This window comes from Chlamydotis macqueenii, chromosome 5 (genome assembly GCF_036417535.1).
Source record: "Chlamydotis macqueenii isolate bChlMac1 chromosome 5, bChlMac1.mat, whole genome shotgun sequence".
NCBI lineage: Eukaryota > Metazoa > Chordata > Aves > Otidiformes > Otididae > Chlamydotis > Chlamydotis macqueenii.
The window spans coordinates 52,250,925-52,271,889 of NC_141560.1; the positions used below are offsets into that span (position 1 = coordinate 52,250,925).

Consider the following 20,965-nt stretch of genomic DNA (forward strand, 5'->3'; position numbering starts at 1 on the left):
CTGGGTAGAGAATAACATTTTAAAATGTATTGTTTTTGTAGACATGACCAAGGTTATGTCTCATTTCCTATTGCTAATTATCAGTACCTGGACTAGTGTGTATTCACAGTTTCCATTGAAGCTGAACCTTTTGTCATCAAAGGTGTTATAATGACCATCTCCATAAACAGCACAAGTGCCCAGACATTGATCTTCAGTGCATTCCCACTTTCTATTCTTGCATACACTAGGAATGAGAATAAAACATTTTAATAATAAAACAACTCATTGTTTTGTGTGGACATATCCCAACAACTCAGTATTTTTTTTGGCAACTCATCCCTGGTAAATGTTTTATTGATTCTGGAGTCAAAATAGTATTTTACATTCTTCATGTAAAGAATTAAAGCAAAGTTCTGTTCTTCTACTCTGAATGCATTAACTGCAAAACAGAATAACACTTAACAAACCCTGTAGTCCCAACGATTTCTTCTCATTCTGTGCTGTGGCTGTCTGCCTACATTAGAAGGAAACCTGCTTGTACTGTTTAATCCACAACTAAAGGACCCATCAATTGGTGAAATGTGCAATCCAAATCTTTCCTCAGTGCTCTACTATTTAAGATATTTGGAAAGGCAAATGATGGAAGCAGGAATGCTACTTCCAAGGAAATATTTACCAGGTGTTACAGTCAACGTTGATCTTTTCCCCAGGCTGATACATGGCTTCATTGTGAATGCATGGACATTCCTCTTCATGAACACAACCACCATTCCCATCTAACACAAGCCCAGCTGGGCACATGCAGCCAGATATACATTGTGTGCTGTACTGGTAAAGTCAAGAGGAAAATATAATTTCAGAATGAAATAATCATAATTGAAAAGGAAGATTAAATTCTCATTAAATGTCTTTATATGATCTCATTGCTGCCCAGCTTAAATGAGAGAAGACTACGAAGTACTTACAGGACAACGGAACAAAAAGGAAATTATTAGGCATTGATTTAATAGAATATGTCTGTTAAAGGTAAATGTTTTATGTATGCCAGTCATAATTTCTCTGCTGAAGTCTGTGAAATTTGAAACACATTAATCTTAATTCTTGTTCTGTGTAAGATGAAGAAGCCTTGCTTCTTGTAGTGGATCGTTTGTGATTGAATGTAGCTTTAAAAAGAAAATATGGGCTTTTTTTTTCAGTTTGGTTGAGTTACATTTAAATCTGTTTATCTCATATGGTACTTGTTCACAAAAGTGGTTACCATGCACCTAGGTGGAGTAATATAATTAGATGTGCAAGAAGTTAAAATTGCATCATGGTATGAGAAAGAATGATTTCTCCTAGCCAGTTTATAGCCAGTGATTTTCTACTAAAGAAGTAAAATGTGTGACAGAGCCCTAGATATTTTCACTACTAATTGCTGTTACCTACCAAAGTAGCTGAAGAAAAGTAGACACTAATCTTATGAATTAAATTGGATGTTACTTTAGTATATTTTGGTCCAAGGGTCTCATTGTTAATGCTTCAGAACATGGTTTTAGGCTTTTGCTACAAGATCAAAGTATCTATGTGGTAGATTTGGAGTAGATCAATTACTTTATCACCAAGAGCGCAAACAAAACCTGGAAACAACATTCCATCCAGTCACAACATACTTACACACTGCATATCTAGAGTCTGGCAACTTTTTTGACATTCTGCTCCAGTTGTTCCTACAGTGATGTTTCTACAGTCAAAGTAGACCATGGGAAATTCACAAACTAGAGGAAGGAAAGAATTGAGAGCAGTAAGAAATGACACAGGGCTTATACCACAGCAGCAGCCATTGAAATAATCTAGAAATTCTTTGGAAATTGTGTATTTCAGTTAGGAGGGATTGCTGTCACTATTCAATCTGCTAAATAGATTCATTCAGAGCAATGAATTCCCAGAAAAAAAGTCCACAGTATTTCAGAAAAAAGATCTTATAACTAATCTAGGTTCACTCCTGCCTTTTATGATAACTGTTGCTCTATAACTAAATGATAAATACTTCTGTTAGTAAAAAATCCATTAAGAAAAATAAATTCTATCAACTATTTGTGTCTAAAACCTGGCACAGAAAAAAAGATAAGTGAAGAGTTTTGTTTTTTTTTACCTGGATTTGGATTGGGTGCTCCAATGCAATCCAGTCTTCCCTGGATGCAAGTGCTGCAAGAGAGCGAAAAACATTTTTTTTTTCCTCTCAAACCACGTATTAAGACTAAGCGCTAGTTCACTCTAGTCAGGTTTCAGAATTTTTGAAGGAATTCCCGAATGCTGTTTTGCAATCTCAGGAAAGAATTTCCCTCCATACCACTACCAGTGCTGCTTTCATATGACATCCATTATAGCTTAACAGGAAAAATCATAGCTTGAAATGAGTAAATGTCTCTACTTGTTATTTTCTCATAAGATCTCTCCTTGCTGGTGTTATCATAATTTTATGTTTGAAAAATGATAGAATTAAATAGAAAATGTAACTAAATACATTTGATCTATCAATCTGGAAATATCATAGAGTCATAGAACTATGTAGACTGGAAAAGACCCTTCAGATCATCGAGTCTAACTGTAATCAGTGCCAAGTACAAAGGGACAATCACTTCCCTACTCCTGTTGGCCACACTGTTCATGATACAAACTGGGATGCTATTGGCCCTCTTGGCCACCTGGGCACATTGCTGGATTGTATTCAGCCAGCTGTTGACCAACACCCACAGGTCCTTTTCCATCAGGCAGCTTTCCAACTGCTCTTCCCCAAGACTGTAGGATTGCTGTGACTCAAGTGCTTGTTGAACCACATACAATTGGCCTCGGCCCATCAATCCAGCCTGTCCAGATCCCTCTGTAGAGCCTTCCTATGCTCCAGCAGATCAACGTTCCTGCCCAACTTGATGTCATCTGCAAACTTCCTGAGGATGCACTTGATCCCTTCATCCTGATCATTGATAGAGATTTCAAGCAGAACTGGGCCCAAGACTGAGCCTTGGGGAACACCACTTGTGACCTGCCACCACCTCGATTTAACTCCATTCACCACAACTCCGGCCATCCAGCCAGTTTTTTACCCAGTGAAGAGTATGCCCCTCCAAGCCATGAGCAGCCAGTTTCTCTAGGAGAGTGCTGTGGGAAATGGTGTCAAAGGCTTTACAAAAGTCCAGGTAGACAACAGCCACAGCCTTTCCCTCATCCTCTAAGTGGGTCACCTTGTCAGAGAAGATCAGGTTAGTCAAGCAGGACTTGCCTTTCATAAACCCATGCTGACTGGGCCTGATCACTTGGTTGTCCTGTATGTGCCATGTGATGGCACTCAAGGTGATCTGCTCCATAACCTTCCCAAGACTGACATCAGCCTGACTGAGTTCTAGTTCCCCAGATCCTCCTTTCGGCCTTTCTTGTAGATGAGCATCACTTTTGCTCATTTCCAGTCAACTGGGATCTCCCCAATTAGCCAGGTTTGCTGATAAATTACGGCAGTTGGCTTGTTGAGGACTTCTTCCAGCTCCCTTAGCACCCTTGGCTGGGTCCCATCTGGCCCCATAGACTTGTGTGTCTAAGTGGTGTAGCAGGTCACTAACCATTTCCTCTTGGATTACAGGAGCTTTATGCTGCTCCCTTTTCCTGTCCTCCAGCTCAGGGGAACATGTACAATTCTCAAATGTTGAAAATGAAGTTGAAAAAAATGAGAGAGCATTGTACTGAAATTCACACAAGGCAGGGCAAGACCAGTTTAAATGCAGAAGATTTTAATGAGAAAATACATACACTATTGCTTGAGTGTTTTACAAAAGATTCACTTACCATACAAGCCCATTTTCGTGGACGACTTCTCCAAATGGTACAGGAGATCCTCTGTAGTAGCAGGGGCATTCATTAGCAGGCACGCATTTGCCGCTCTCATCCATGTAGGTTCCGTTTACACAGGTGCAGCCATCAACTGGGACAAACTTAATGTTGCATGTGACATCAGGCTCACTCAGAGACCGACAAGTGGGTTGACAGGAAGAGATGGCATAGCTGTAGCTTAGGGATTTGGGACATGAGGTGGTGTATTTTGCTTGAGAGAGGAAAATAAAATAGGTTTGTTAGTTCCAGATGGTAATTTCTGGTGGAGAAAAAGAAACCTTAGGCAGTAGAAATAACATGTAAACAATACTGTACACCCTTGCCTATGTTGCATCTTTCATGTAAATGTATTTCTGAACACTTCCAGAGTTAGAACTGAAAAGCTACTGTACATGTGGAATAAGTGATGTATGCAAAGAAGAAAATACTTTTTCAAATGAAATTTTTCAAAGAAACCTCCATTTGGTGCTGCTATTCACTGCTAAGACTTCAAAGCCTTTTCAAAAATGAGGCAAAATGTGTCCCTGATTGTTTCCTGGTATGCTGAAAACAGACCTGCTGGAACCCGTGGAACCCGTGGAACCCAGCACGCAGCTTCAGAGACCTTTCATTTGCAAGTGTTCTGGTTAGTATTACTAGTACTGTTATTCTAATATGTCACATTTTCTCTGTAATAGCTTGTGATACATAAAGCTGTTCTGAAATTCAAAGTTGCACAGAAACAGGTGGAGGCATTTCTGTAACAGCAGTCTCTTTCCTAAGCAAGCTATGTCTCCCAGCTATTTGTATTCACTCTTGCTAGCAACGGATTGATTTTAAGGGAATAGCAGAGAATTACTTCCAGGAGTGCACTTAACAAAATCCTTGCCTCAACACTTACTATCTTTGTCTAGAAATCTGTATAAAATAATCTCTGACCAGCATTTTTTATTGATGTGTGTCCTTAGGAAAGGGAACAGTTAAGAGCACTTACAGCAGACTTGAGTCCTCCATCCATGCAGCTCGATTCCTTTCGCAGCACAAGCTCTCACATAGGAAGACAGGGCTGCACACAGACAGTCCTCACTATTTTCACAGTTACATGTGTCAAACATGCAGTTCTAAGAATGCAGAGAAAAATAAAGTCAGCACTGGTAATATTGTCATTCTAAAAAAAAAAAAAGAACATTATCTTTCTGGTCTTATGCACTAATCCTTCTTCAGATATTGTTGACTCATAGACAACACTAACAGAACTTTATCACTTTCCAGTCTTTGTCTAAGTTTCCTGGCAAGGGAGAATGAACGTAATGGAAATTCAGTCAGTGTCTGCAGTTATTGTTGGGAAATAGTGGTCTTAAAGTCTGTTATGCATTTAACAGCTTTGTGGTCCTCTGAAGCCTATTTAGGAATATACTGTAAAATAGCCTACAAAGCTCTATTCACAGTATGAGCATAGACACATCATTTTACCAGTGTCCATACTTGGATGATTCATAGTGAGAAGAAATGTTGGCTACAATTTGATAGGAGAATGATGATAATTTGCTAATGGGCTTTCTGTGTCAAGTAGTTATTAATGAGATACAAGGCAGACGAGACAACAATTTGCTGATATTCAAACAAGCATTTGGCATGCCTTTACATACACTTCCTCCTATATGTGTGTATCCATCCAGGAGTAAAGAGCTGCATTTTCATTTGCAAGCAAGTCAGGATCTTGAAGCCAAGACTGACAATTGAAATAAGGAATGTTACAACACAAACAGAAACATATATTGATAGAAGGAAGTGCTGCAGTATGGAAATTAAAATACAGGCATTGCGTAAAACGAGACATGCCTGGAACAGTCCTTTTCTGATAGCTGGTTGTAATTATCCTATTTCTGTTGTTTCTAAAGAAAAAAACCCAAACATTCTAACAAAGTACCATGTGGTAAACAGAGGGATTCACTGCATAGTGACAATCAGCAAAAGGTCCTTTGCTGTCAGTTAGTAGCCCACACCAATGCTGAGCGTATTTTTCTGTGAAGAGAACAAACAATACAAATGCACATCACTCTTTGTGTTTCATTAGTCACAAAACCACACTGCTTTGTCTGTGAAATTACATCAAATCTCTCCTACTCCTGTCATTTTTTCACTCAGCTTGTGGGCTAAGGTCCCTAAAACCAAAGAAGAGGACTTGCTGAAGGGGACAAAAAAAATATTTCCAAAGATACTCCTGCAATCCTCTCCTCTCACACCAAGTTGTCAGCTTCAACATCCTCTCTGTTCTCAACCACCAGTTTCCTTCAGTTAGGTTTCTATGACTCATCCTTTACTTTGTTACATATCTCTAATGCTTTTATTTTTAATATTTGTTTCTGATTTCAGATGTATGTTTTTACCAAGTATATAAGTCTTTATTCTCTTATCTTTGCTCTCCAATGGATCCTTTTTCCTTAGAGATGAGCAAAAAACCCCTAGAAAACATTCTAAGAAGCACGCACCGTTATCAATGCTGAGTGCACAAGGGTTCTCAAAACTGTACTGGATATTAGGGCATGAAGCCTGAGTTTTCCACGTGTTAGCAAATGCTGTTGCTGTTCCTTCAATGATTCCACTTATGGCTTTGAAGTCATCAGTTTGGATATTATTGAAATTTCCACAGAGACCTGTTGAAAGGCAGTGAAAAGTTCATACTGCTCATACTAAACAAAAGAAATCAAGTAAAGGTTTCTTATATTTCGTTCACTTACCACAGGTCTGGTCTTTGAAAACAGGATCTAGCCGCACAAACACTTGCATAATGGGTGTGATCTGGATTTCAAGGTGGACACCAAAGTTTGTCTGTATGATGACGAAGAATGATGAAGGTCTGAACATGGTGACGTTAGCTACAGATTAAAAACAGAATGATCACCTTCTGAATGACACTGAATGCTGGAAACAGTGCATCATTATATTATTCTTCCTGAATTTCTATCACAATTGTCACTAATTCTGAGGTAAAATGAAGCCAATCTTTATGAAAATGACTCAGAAATATAAATAAAAATTTACAGTTCAGAATTTGCTGGTAGCTAACAAGCTAACTTTTTTTTTTTTGCTGTCTCAGCATCAAGCAGTTGGAGATTAGCTTTTCCAAGAGAATAAGAAGGAAAAACTGTATGGTAATGAGTGTTAAAAAGAATACTTCTGGTTTTGTTTCTAAGCTTGTATGGCATACATACACTCCACTGGAGAAGGAAACGAAGCAGATCTGGAGGTCAGAGATATCACACAGAATCATTGAGACAGAGAGCAAAAATCAAATTTCTATCTGAGGAAGTGTGAGTATAAGCGTGGTAAATTAAAAAAAAAAACGTGGTAGGAGAGGTAAACAGATGTCTTCTGTGTTCAACTTTGGGCAGTGAGAAGGAAGTAAACCTTACAGTGATCAAATCAGGAGAGTGTAAATGCTGTTTGCTTCTGTCTGAACTCTTGCCTATGCTTATACTGTCTCCCATTTCTTTATAGAATTGTAGAATCTTCCCACTTCTACTTCAAAAGCACTTGCATGACTCAGGAAATATCCCAAAGAGAACTGAGGTGTGAACATGCAGGTTCTGAACAACTGACAGTCCTTATATCTTCCATAATTCAAGAAAATAAGCACGTGTGGAGCTGAAGTTCTGAGCTTATTGCTCATGGACAGTTAGAGGAAAAAATACCTGCTGAGATGGGCAGCTGGGTGTAGATCGAGTTCACAAACACACCACCATCAGGTTTCACCTCAATGAGCTGGTAAGGAAGAGGAACAAGAGGCAATTGTGTGAAGGAGAACTCTAGTTCAAAGAGTAATAATGGTGATTACTCCAGTGGTATTAATTTAAAATATATTAAATAAAAAGTAGAGTTTTTTGTGATTTCACCTCCTCCCTCTTTTCACTTTGTACACTTTACTAATTTTCCCTGCCATAAAAGAATTATTTTTAAAGAGACTTTCTCAGCTCCTTAGGGCATTATATCATCTTGGTTTCTTTGAACACAACTTTGTGTTACAAATTACATCCCTTATCATTTTATTTGTAGTTTCTAACCTAAAAGCTCTTGGTTTTTTCCATCTAATTGGCAGAGAAAATAGCTTTTTTTTTCTGCTTTGTAAGTGCAACATTTTTCTTAAGGAACTTCCACAAAGCCAAATTTATAGCTGATCTGATTTTCCTAACAAAATCAATTTCTTTTCACTTAGTTAAAAATAACGTGTACTTATTGCATATGCTGACCATTTGAGAGAGAAATGTAGTTTCCTGACTGATTAAGGCCTAGCCTCTTTGCTCCCCATACTTTTAATGGTCGTTTCCCATACTTATTTTGCATTCTTACAGTTTGTCCTTTGTTCATGTTGAGGGTCACTGCCTTTAAGCATGTCTCAGTGTCTGTCAGGCCACATTTGCGTAGTTCTACCAGGATGGTGAATGTTTCATCGTTGCAGTGCTGAAAAAAAAAGCCGACAGTTATTTCATGAAAGGCAAATTACAGACGCTTCCCCTGTAAAATTTTCTCTCGACTCTGAAAAAACATTTTTGTTTCTGGAGGAGATCCAGACTCTCCCACATCGCAGGCCCTCTTTGGCCTAAGATTCAGTTTTGGCTTTTGTAATGATTAGGAACAACGAGTGAATTAGAATCTAGTTTTGCATTTTATTGATGATACCCACATTTGGAGTTTTTATTCATGCCCACTTCTAATGTTTGATTCAATTGTAGCTTGTATCAATGCTAGACAAAAATTTCAGATAAAATATTTTTCAGGAGAATGATTATATACAGCAATTTTTTTTCCCCACTGAATTGTGTAGATGGGGAAAAAGGAAAGCAAAGAACAAACAGAAAAAGGCCCTAAAAGATCAAAACATTTCACTTTGCATGTTGCTGTAATTTAATATTTTTATTATAATTTTATAAATTTAATTTAATTTATTATATATAATATATAAAATAGTCTACTATAAATTTATTTTCATTTTATTATATTTTTAGATAAAATTTTATACTATATATAAAAATAAAATATATAAACTTTTAAAATTTTAATATATTTTATATTTATATTCATTCTATTGTATTTTCTTATAATTAACTTTTAATTTTTCTATTTCTTTTGGCTTGTTTAAAAATCTATTAAAAATGTTCAAAACCTAATTGAAATTTATTAGTTGACTTGAACTGATTTTCTGCATTTGAACTTCCCAGAAATTAAATAAAAATATTAGTCTTACAAATTAATGTTGTTTTTTTTTTTTCCAGAACTGTTAGTATGATTTTTCAGACTTGTACCATTTGGCCCAATACCTTATAGTACAGTAACATGGCAAAAATTATGCAACTCAGTAAGAAAGCGGGATTAATCGCACTGAAGGCTGTACACTGAGCAAGTTCTTAAAAAAGGCAGTGCTCTTCAGCAATTACTACATCGCAGAACTGGAAACTCCTCAGTAAACACCGTATACTGTTGCGTGACATCCTAATAGTTAACTGATGATTGTCATTTGAATAGTAGCAGATGTTCTAGTAAACATCTGGCTAAGCGACGCCGTATGTCAAAAGAAGTCAGTTTCAAAAGTGTTGATCGAGATCACCTTCTCTTTCTTCAAATGCATAAGGCTTTATGGCCTTGCAAAATCTGATTCCCACCTTAGAAAGGACGTAAGTGCAGTCTCCATGGTGATCGTAATGTTTTTTATCGTATGTGGAAATGTGCGAACCTCCCTCTACTGAACACGTTCCTGGGCATGACATGTCTTGGCAGCTCCACTGGCCTTCATTACAGGTACTGGAAGGGAGAGAATAAAGTCAGCTGAAATCAGTAACAGTGGTCCAGAGTAAAAGGAATTACAGTGACATTAGGTTCAGCTATTTTTGCTACTGTTTTTCCCTTCAAGCAGTAGCTGGACACACAGTAAATCTAGGCTTAAGACTTTCCAAAACATTGTGAACGTGTGTAAAAGTAATTAGTCTGGTATGCATTCACTGTGCTTATTTAATTGTTTTCCTTCTTTGAACAGGTGAACTCTCCAGCAACAAGTATTGCATGAGTAATTACTTGGTTCTTGCAGCTAACATAAAGCACAATGACAAATTAAAATATCTTCTGTTTTGTTATACAAATGTGCCAGAAACTAACAGAAATGTTATCCCACTTCTGCTCTGTTTTCTAAGGTGATGTGGTAGAGCACAGGTACAGGATTAATAATTGTGAAATCAATGTTGTATTGTGTCATCCCTCACTTTCTCCAGAGAAAATAAATATTTGCCAATACATAAATGACTGCAACTTCATTCCCCTTAGAGAAGTCGCAATGTTTGAACAAAATAAACAAAGAGGAAGCATTTTAACTGACTGGTGAGAAATCTAAACATTGTAAATCCTTGCTTTGATCACCTTGAGTAAGAGTGCAAAGCTAGTTAAGGCTGTTGCTAAATAAAACAAAGAAAGTTCTTTAGGGGTATTTTGGAACTGTAGCAGTCAGTTAAACAAACCTATCAATTACCAATGATGCAATTGCATCTAATAAACCATTAAACTCATTGAATATATGAGAGGAAATAGTAAGATAGAAAAGTAACAAAGGTTACCAGGAATGGCACTTGTCTGAAAAAGAAGTTCCTGGAGCGTAGGTGTTGCCATTGTAAATACAGGAGCACTGCTGATGGGGAATGCAGCCAGAATTGTTGATGTCATCAAATACAGTTCCTAGATTTAAAAACAAACAAAAAAAAAAAAGGCACAACCTTGATCAATTAAAGAGGCATTTGCTATTCACTGTTTTTGTTTGTTACAAATCCTAAATACCGTATTAGAGACAGATCCACAGCTGTTGTGAATGGACATATCTATGCTGAGGACAGTAGGACTATGCCAGTTTGCACAGTGAGGGATTCAACCTTTGTGCTCTTAAATTCCACCTGCTTTGAAAGAGGGACTTACTGCAGCACAGGTGGCTTGTTGAGAGACTATCTTGATCTGTTTGCTGTCTGTTTTCTTGCTTTCTGAATACTGCACATGTATTGGCAATTAATTCAGATACCTTTTCTCAGCTGAGACATGACAAATACTTGTCACCTGCAGCTGTGAAAAATGCAAATACTTAAAGCCCAGGGAACCTGCCCAGATCCTACAGGTAGGCTATTGCTGTTCTTTGAGATCAGAGATGTGAGTACATGAGAACTTGCCTGGGGGGCAGAAACAACCATCCATACAGTGTTCTTCGCAAAATTGAGATCGTTCAGGATTTGTGCAGGTGTCAGCACAGGGGGAGCCACACTCCTGGTACTGCATGTTGTAAGGACACTTCATGGCTGAAATTTTAAAGGAGATTTTTTTTTAGTCAAAAGTGTTTCTAGTGCACTATATATGAAAATGTTTATATTTGTTCAAGTTTTTCAACTAGATGTAAAACCACACTAAATTGCAAATTCACCACCAGCTCTCAAAATTTGCTAGTGTAGTCACTTAGGTCCATATTTTACAGTTGAGATGTGCTTCCCATGACTATCCAGTGCTGAACTGGTTCAATGACTGGATTTCTGGGGACAGCATAACGACCCCACAAAGTCAGCGAGGCCTGTGTTTCTCATGAACACCTGTATTGCTAGTGAAATGTAAGACTTAAGTTCCTAAAGCTTGAGTATATTTTCATTTTTCAGATACCATTGGAATGGCAAATAGAACCTCATGGGGTTTTGTTTTGGAGCAAATACTGGTGACAGTATCAACAGCTACACCTCATAATCTAGTATGTGTTTAATTCAGTGGAATTTCTATGGAGATTACAGTGGTGTGAACTCCTGACTACTAAGCAAGAGGAGATAAATAAGTGCTTAGCCAGCGAAACACCTGTGAAGAATAAAAAATGCTACAGCCACCACAAGAACAGGAGAGAAACAGTGATACAAGCAAGTCTCATTCTTTCTGTCTGTTTCTCCTTTATTTGCTTCCTTTACTGCCCCAGTTGATTAAATAACACTTTGACTCTCAATTAAAGTATGCATGCAAGTGTTCGATAGTGTTTAATCCAACTTGCATTAAAACTCTTAGCTCTTTTGCTGAAGTCTTCACGCTAGAACATGTACATCAGAACTCTCTCAAGAATACAGCCTTGAATGGCCTGTAATTCGTCATGCATCCTCAGCATCATTTCTGAGCTTGTTGTTTGTTAGTTACTGAGCATAAAGCAAGGCTACCTCCAGTGATACTCACGGCACAGTTTTGAGGTTCTCCAATTCAGAGGGTGCCCACCAGCATGCGCACACTGCCGGGAGTATTCAGCAAAGGTGTCACAGATACATGAGGTGTTTTTAGACTCTTCAGAGCGGCATAAGTCATCTTGGCAAACCATAATGTAGTCTCTAACATCAACTAGGTCATTACACTCTGCAAATGCAGAGCTCGTCAATGTTTTCTGGCATATGTCATCCTTAGGAGAAAAAAAAAACAACAAAATAAACTTCTAGAAAATAGAAAGGAGCATTTTTTTTTTATTCGTACTTTGTATAATTATTCTCTGATAGAATTTCATATCACTTTTTAAGTTGCTGTTGCCCACGGGCTTTTCCTGTTGAGCTGTCCAAAGCTGTAGAAGGGGACAGAGAAATTTGAATAAAAAATAAAAGAATAGTCAAAAGTTCCTTACAAAATTATCGGTGCAATTATCTAGCAGAGTAGAAGTGACGTCTTCACAGTGTTCTGTTGGCCCATCCATTTTCTGCATATTCCCAAACTGCAAGGCTGTCATCTTAATATCTGTACAAAAGAAGTTTAATAATGAAGGTTGTGATTTTTTGTTCAATGCAACTGCCTGTTAACCTTTTTTCTCCTCTCAAGTATTCTGCTCAACACTGGCCAAGGCAGCAAGTTCCCTTAAGTCTTTAAATTTAATCATCACCCTTTCCATAGGAAGCACTAGATCACCGTCTCAATTTATCTTGCACAGCACCCTTGAAAAAGTACACATTAGGAAACAATTCTCAGCCTATTACATCTAGATGCAAACTAAGATTTTTACCAGAAGAATAACGAACTGTTTTCAGATTATATTGAGCCCATGCAGGGAAGAGAGAAAAGAATGTCAGTGGTGCTTTGGACAACGGATACTGCTGTGAGACAAGGTTTTGGAAAAAGCTCAAGCTAGGAATAGATAGAATGATGAAGATAAGATCTTATAGAGATTATGCAATTCAGCAGTTGAATGTGGATATACCGATTGAAGACAGAACTGAAACAATAAATGTAACAACTAGAGAATACACTTGCCTTTTGTTTTATTGAATATATTTCTAGATTTATTTATGTTATTAGTGAAAATCTGGCTCGTTTTTATGAGGTTAGCTGATTAGGAAAATAAAACCATGGAATACAAGAAATATGCAATCAGTTGTTAGCACCAGTACTATATTTATACTTAAAGTATTAAATCATATTATCTGATCTCTGTACTACATATTTTTCAACAGAGATTGAATCATATCTTCTGGGTAAATCATTTAACAGGATAGGAAGGAGGAATGCTGATGGTGTTAAAAAAATACAAAAAAAAGGCATTTTGGAGACTCCAGAAACCAATTTTTTTTTATTTAAAAAACTTACTGTTTGAATAGAACTCGTTGTAAGTTTGAAGGCCATTGAAGTCCCCACAAAGTCCACAGGTCTGATTGGCATATTTCCCACTTAATTCCAGCTAAAATGATGGAGAGTAAGTTGATTGAAGCTAGTAAAAACATTCTAAAATATCTTCAAGACCACTGGAAGCACCTGCACCTGCTGCCTACAAGTATTTTTTGTCAGATCTGTCTAATTTTATTTAGCAATCCCATTCAAACCTGTGGGATAGAATGAAGAGTTGGCTTGGCTTTTATTTGCAATGCAGAGTCCAAACTGTTGATGCAAACTTAAGTTTTTGCTGTAATATCTATATTGCTCTCAGCCTCCTTCTCTCCATTCTTCAGAAAGAAAATCAAATCCACAGAAAAAAAATGAAGTCCTAAGAGAGTGAAATTCTGCTCGAAAATCATATTTGAAGGGGTAAGTAGGCCCTATAACAATGCCAATACGTTAATGATATAACGAAAGTGATTTTTCATCCTTTTCTAAGCAGATGTCTGTTATCCACTAGAAGTAATTTTCTTTAGGACTACATAGATGCAAACCTGTATTTATTAAGAAAGAATTGTTCAACAGTATGAGATGGGAAGGCAGTACTAACCCCCTAAACAGATAGGAACTGGCCTAATCATCATTAGCTCTGGTCTCTGAAGGTGTAAACAGGGCCAGGAGCAGTTCTTACCATAACATGGTTATGTCCATCCCACATTAATGCAACACCCATTTTGCTGGCAAATTTCACATAAGTGCCGCTTTTCTGTATCATAATTCCGGATTGGCTGTATGGCAGTTCAACTCTGGGAAAAGGCAGAAAGAATGCTAGGTATTTTCTGATCTAGATGTTTGACAAAGTGCAAAAAAAAAAAAAGACTTGTGGCATCCAGCATCTGTAGAGATTTTAAAGTAATGCAGTTGTGTGGAAAGAAAAGCAATTAAAAAATAAGACGGTCCAACATCATGAAATACGCATCTGAATTTGGATCTAACCTCTCAGGATTTTTCATCTAAGTTTTTTTTTGAGGTAATCTTTAAAGGAAGGATTGGTTTACTGTGAAAGAAATTAATAGCAACTTATTCATTATTTATGTTGGTAAAATTGTTAGATTAGATAACAAATGTTTTGAATAAACTAACCTGTTACCGTTGATCATGACAGCATTCTTTGTCAGTTCAACAACTACACCTCCAAGTTTCATGGTGATACGGTCGATTGTTGGAGTATTGTTCACCATTGTGCGCCTAATCTGAATGTTGAAATCCTCATAGGGAGCATTGCAATGGGATGCAAAAACATAATTACAGAGCCCAGGAAAGGTGAACATTTCTCCATCAAAGGTCTTGAAGTGGAAGTTGCCCCATGTGCTGCACACACGGTTGTTGTGAGCAGGATTGGAAGCTGTGAATTAAAACTAGCTGTAAAAACATGGCTTAAAATTTCCAGCCTTAACATGCTGAAAAATTAACTTGTCATAGAATCAGAGAATCAAAGAATCATTAAGGTTGGAAGGGACCTTTAAAGGTCATCTAGTCCAACCCCCCTGCAAGGAGCAGGGACATCTCCAACTGGATCAGGTTGCTCAGAGTCCCGTCCAACCTGGCCTTGAATGTTTCCAGGGATGGGGCATCAACCACCTCTCTGGGCAACCTCTTCCAGTGTTCTACCACCCTCAGTGTAAAACATTTTTTCCTAATATCTAATCTAAATCTACCTCCCTCTATTTTAAAACCATTACCCCTTGTCCTGTCACAACAGGCCCTACTGAAGAGTTTTTACCCATCTTTCCCATAGGCCTCCTTTAGGTTTTGAAAGGCTGTTGTAAGGTCTCCCCAGAGCCTTCTCTTCTCCAGGCTGAACAGCCCCAGCTCTCTCAGCCTGTCCTCACAGAAGAGGTGCTCCAGCCCCCTGATCATCTTTATGGCCCTCCTCTGGACCCTCTCCATCTGGTCCATGTCCTTCTTATGTTGGGGGCTCCAGAGCTGGACACAGTACTCCAGGTGGGATCTCACCAAGGCAGAGTAGAGGGGCAGAATCACCTCCCTCGACCTGCTGGCCATGCTCCTCTTGATGCAGCCCAGGATGCTGCTGGCCTTCTAGGCTGCAAGGGCACATTGCCAGCTTATGTAGAGCTTCTTGTCCACCAAGGCTTCATTTTGTATTGACTATTTTTCACCTGCCTACCTTTATTTGTTATTTTCTGTTCATCTATCCATTATAAAACTGTATTAATTCTTCATGCGTCTTGTATCTGTTACTCCTGTTATGTAACTCTATAAATGGTTATAGTTATGTTCAGCTAGAGCTTTATTAGTTGTCCATATTTCAGCTAAAATAACATTTCAATATTATGTTTCTTAACCGCCCTCTTTCTCCTCTTAATAATCCATTACTTCCTTCACCAGTGCCTTTCCCTATTTGTATTTGAATCCTCTGTCTGCATCCCCTAAAACGGAAAAGTTATTGAATACATTTAATTTCCTTTACTTACCTGTTATTACTGGATTTGTTAGCATTGGCTGGATGATGTTCACCTTAGCTGAAACTGTAATAGAAGCTAGAAAAAAAGTAAGAAAGAAAACAAAAGCTGGTATAACAATACAAAAATTTGCACCAAAAATTGACCTAGAAAAGACTAGAAAGTTAATATGCCAGATGCAACCAAACAATTTTAAGCCTATTTCGCTTTACACAGGCCATAGATCAGGTTAAAAATGTGTACTAAAATTCAAAATCAGGATAGTTGAATCATAAGAAAACACTCTCAACAGTGATGATTTGCATTTTCTACCTTTTAATTTTCACCCTTTTATGAAACTCTGTATTGTGGCAGGAAAGGCAGAAATTCACAGCTCTGCATATTGGAGTGCTTCAGACACACTGAACAATACAAAGGGTTTGTACTAAATTAGCCTGTTACTGGTAGAAACTCATAGTTGCCTTCTATTTAAACCTCATCTTTCTAAGGAGGGAATAAAAACTTTAATTATCTTGTTTGCTCTCTGTTTAATATTTTTCTATTAAGGGGCTGAAAACCCTTAGAAATGACAACAAATCCATTGTACAGGGTGATCACAAATCATTACATGGTAAAAATAAATGAATTTGGGTCGCTGTCTTGATTTCCTAGCATCAGACACTGACTTTACAGCTTGCCAAACTGTTCTCATTTCCTTGTTTATAAGGAACCAATCATCTTGCACATATATTCCACTTTTATTTTATATATACATATTAATGCATATATGCATACAGCCCCTACAAACACACCTCTGTTTTCTTAATTATCTATTATTATACAAATATAACCACACTGTGAGTGTTTAGTATCTAATAAAGATATTACTATTCTTACATAGAGAGAGACTTGTTAATACACATTTTTCTTTATTTGACATTATCGGCAATATGCTAAGGAGTTTTTTAGGCATTTTTATTGTTTAGTAGAGATGTAGCAAGTAAACACAGATACACATACAAATACACAGTATACATGAACGTACTGTTTTGGTTCTGCTGAAAAACATCAGTGTATTTGACTCCTATTTCCTGTCGGATTCCAATCTGGGCTCCTGTGAAGAAATTGGAAAAAGCATATTAAGTACAATGACCTGTATGTGAACTTTTAGAGTAAAGCATTTAGATAGGATCAAAGGATCCAGATACATCTCTGTGAGATAAAGGGGAGAGTCCTTTATCACATCAAAAAAAATGAAACAGGCCCCCTCAAAAGTAAAATGTAATTATAGAAAGAGATTTTCTATTAAAAATACAAAGTTTGAAATCCAGATAGCATTTCATGTGTATCTGCTTTCTTTGTTTCCCTTAGAAGTCACTACAAGGGATTGTAATGACTGGACGACAGCCCTTATTTCACTGCTGCACTGAATCTCACTAACATGTGACACAATTACAGGAAGAATTTACAAAATGTAAGAAAGAAATTTATTAAAATTGCTGTGTAGTAGCTACACAGAACTATTTAAAAGAAACAAGAGACTTATGGCTTGATCCAGTAATGGCTGCAGATATTTACATGGAAGTTTCTTTAGTGCTCAGGCACAGGCCCTTTTCTTCTGGAGCAAACCTAAAGCCTAAATCAGGGATCTAGATTTGCTTTACAGCTGGATGCAAGAAGGTACCTCCAAGTGATAATACAGAGCCCATAGGAACATCAGCCTACCAAGTCTAAATCCTCAAGATTTAGGTGATGATATGACTGATATCTGAATCCTGATCAGGATTATGTGAATGAGCACTCCAGGTGTCCAGCAAATTTCTCAGCCAAAAATGAACTGCCTCAGTAATTTAGTCCTAAGTTAAGCCCCCTCTTTCCTTCTACAATAGGTGGGAAGAGTTCCCTGACTCAGAATTGGATCCATAACACCCATCTCCCTGAACAGGGAGACACATTGATGGAAGAGTGGGAAATGCTGAAGTCAAAGGTGTCCCATAAACTGCAGTTCCCTTTGGTGCTTACATTCCTTGCTGAGCATTTCCTCCACTTATGAACCACAGCCCAGATACCTCCACTAAAGCTGGACAACTACCTTTGCCTTAAAAATAACCAGATCTGGAGCACTTTTTTAAAATTTAATTTTGCTAGTATAACTTTTGGCTGTGCCCATCATGTAAGCAGATTGGGTACTTGATCCCAGAGCTGAAGGATGCCTATTTGAAGGGAGTCAAGCCCCTAGTCTCAAAGAGGTGCCCAAGAGACTGTTGGCTTTGGATAAAAAGGTTCTGGGCAGCCCCACCATATGTAGAAGTTGCTGTAGTGTTTGCAGATTCTTTCAGACCTAAGCTTTTAATTCTTTTCCCATTTAACTTTATGTGTGACAACTAATTCTGTACAAAGAAGTAACTTAGGGCAGAGTTTAACTGGTTTCCGTTTCCTGCTAGTTTTTCAGTATCACAGATAATGTCATTAGGTAAGTGCATTCATATAATTGTAATTGATACTGATCAGGTAAGACAAATTGATACTGATCAGGTGAGACAAATGTATCTCTAAGTCTTAATAATAGGCCAGAATTTGTTCTCGCCCAACGCACCTATAGGAATCTCAGCAGACACAGAAACATAGAATGTTTGTTTATTCTAGCATGACAACCTTTGTAACAGAGCAAAATACTGTATACATGTACTTTGCTTTGTTATTTTTTCTCAAGGAAACAGCAGGGGCTTTTGTTTACTTAACAAATACATCATTCCCAAAGAAATTCTAGCTACTTTGGTTTATTTAGCAATTGCACAATGCCACGTTGTGCACCATTATAAAAATAAGTGTCTCTCAGTTGTAAGAATAGTCAAGACAATTTACTATTTGATAATTTTAGAACTGGCCTAATTATTAAGAATATTTCTGGATGCACATTGCTAAGTCTATATCCAGCTGCTAATCCACATATGCCATTATCATTACAATAAATTTATAAAAGTTAGTATTTGACTCAAAATATAAAGTCAAGCACAGAATGTTTGTGGAGACGGCATGGGATCAGACCGATATTCTTTAGTCACTCAGGACATCCAAAAATATTTTCCACAGAGTGTGATTTGAATAAAGAGGAGTTTGCTGGACACTGGCTAACCACTACTAATTTTTCAATGCAGTTTATCAGGTTAGCATTGCACAGTACAAGTAACTTTCTTGTTCAATGAACGGCTGAAGATGCTTTTGACCGACACTGCATAACTCTAAATGTAAGCTTATACTTTAAATGACTGTTGTATTTTGTGCTTAAATCAACTTGCCAGTATTTTAGTGTTTATTTCACAAACTATAAAGTAGCCTAAAATTATACGTGCAGTTGTCAATGTTTTGAAAATTATATGCAAGATAAATTTACATAGGCAATCTGAAGTTTTTCAAATGTTAGCTGACAGGGCAGTAAGTGCTGTACATGAATGGGACTGACTTAGCAAGCTTGTAGTCATACAAGTAACTTCAATTTGAGTGGTCCCATTGACTTAATAGGGCTACTCATAACAAAAACTGCCAAGCCCAACCCTGGTGGATATAATATTGACAGGAGAAAAAAACCCATGCAAAATAATGGATTGCATGAGTCAGATAAATCCCCCAGTCTGCTCATGCTCAATATCAGTAATTCATATAACTATTTTGCATAGGGTATTATCAATGCACAATTAGTTACTGAAAATCATTGCCACGTGAATATTCCCTTCTAGTCTCTTTTGCAAAAGAAGTTGCAAGAAAACTCGAGGAACCTGGTATTAGCTTTTGGTAGGTGACAAGATACTGGAAAATATTGACCAGTGCTTTGATCTAGCAACTAGAAAATGTAGTGTTTCAAATTTCACAAAAAATATAACATTCATAATCAATCCTAATACAAAATGTAGTAGGAATAAAATTCTTTTGGAAGGCATAAATGATACTGAGAAACTGGTATTGAATGAACAAAGGTTCTTTTTGATTTAATCTTCAAGGCTACCTTCCAAATGTAGTTACATGCAGTAGTTTGAGGCAATATTATGTTGAATCAGTCTAGTTAATAGACAGACAACAAATATTGGATGAAAATTGAAAAAAAAAAGATACCAAGAAATTTTATTTAAATGCAACAATCTGATAAGTGAAAAAATAGAATTAGTATAGTTGTTTACAATGTATTACCAGATCTAAATAGAATAGTTTTTCTTTTCCCAGTAAAAAAAGAGAACTTCTTACCTATCTGATGGATATGGCAAACTGCTAACAGGAAAGCCCATGCTGGTACCCATATCACCCTTCCAAACCCCATCTTGAGTGGAGTCTGGCAGAGGATGTTGGGTCTAAAGTTGGTCAGGAGGAGTAGTTCACCTGTTCTCTGTGAGTCTTATATAGTAGGTGACTTTGGCTTCAGTCCCAGATTGATTCAGAGAGTCTAGAAAGGTGGGGTTTGGGGGATTTTAGCAAATGAACAGGTAAACAGAGGATGCTTTTCCTTCCTCAGGAACTAGCCAATGGTATTTGCATTTTGGGAGGAGTATATACATCTATGTGCGTATATTTTGTTAAGGTTCAGTCTAAGAAAGAAACATAACATGATTGCAAATAAAACACAACTCCTCCTCTACAAATTAGAGGTCCTGGCACAAATTTAATTTGCTGTTTTGTTATAGTTATGCAGATGGCATGCAAGAGACTAATCTCAGTTTTTGAATACTGTAACTGATGCCAGGCAGCTCCTTGGCAAAAAACCCTGCAGATTTCTGAAGTCTGATGAGGTGTGGAGTATTTCGTATGTAGGGACTTGGCGTTAGGAAGTCACTCTGTGCCTCCTGGGGCAGCTAATCTTCTTGCAAAAAGAACAGACTAATGATCTTGAAGGTTCCTGTACCATCACACAGCCACACTGAGTGTACACCATGGAAACACTTCTGTGTGCCACCAACAAACATTAGGCACCTGTCTAAGGAACATTAAGCCAGCCTATATCCTACATATATTAGAGATGGGCTTAAACCTTGAAATCTACTTCTGAATTCTCTGTGTAATCTGATTTTGTC

General features: G+C 37.5%; 1 protein-coding gene across 1 annotated transcript in view; it reads right to left on the reverse strand.

Annotated features, from left to right (window-relative positions):
• LOC147600581 (uncharacterized) overlaps positions 1–20,217 on the reverse strand; it is a 43,346-nt gene extending 23,129 nt beyond the window's left edge. Inside the window, exons 1-22 of the mRNA XM_086748146.1 lie at positions 20,145–20,217; positions 16,951–17,019; positions 15,939–16,004; positions 14,587–14,848; positions 14,135–14,249; positions 13,438–13,528; positions 12,485–12,594; positions 12,052–12,268; positions 11,025–11,150; positions 10,428–10,545; positions 9,486–9,624; positions 8,176–8,286; positions 7,521–7,590; positions 6,567–6,704; positions 6,318–6,482; positions 5,756–5,850; positions 4,820–4,946; positions 3,802–4,057; positions 2,117–2,169; positions 1,639–1,739; positions 659–810; positions 88–226 (exon numbers count right to left, since the gene is read on the reverse strand). Coding sequence (XP_086604272.1) covers positions 88–226; positions 659–810; positions 1,639–1,739; positions 2,117–2,169; positions 3,802–4,057; positions 4,820–4,946; positions 5,756–5,850; positions 6,318–6,482; positions 6,567–6,704; positions 7,521–7,590; positions 8,176–8,286; positions 9,486–9,624; positions 10,428–10,545; positions 11,025–11,150; positions 12,052–12,268; positions 12,485–12,594; positions 13,438–13,528; positions 14,135–14,249; positions 14,587–14,848; positions 15,939–16,004; positions 16,951–17,019; positions 20,145–20,217 — 2,793 coding nt within the window. The remainder of the gene's footprint in view (positions 1–87; positions 227–658; positions 811–1,638; positions 1,740–2,116; positions 2,170–3,801; positions 4,058–4,819; positions 4,947–5,755; positions 5,851–6,317; positions 6,483–6,566; positions 6,705–7,520; positions 7,591–8,175; positions 8,287–9,485; positions 9,625–10,427; positions 10,546–11,024; positions 11,151–12,051; positions 12,269–12,484; positions 12,595–13,437; positions 13,529–14,134; positions 14,250–14,586; positions 14,849–15,938; positions 16,005–16,950; positions 17,020–20,144) is intronic.
• Positions 20,218–20,965: the final 748 nt, after the last annotated feature.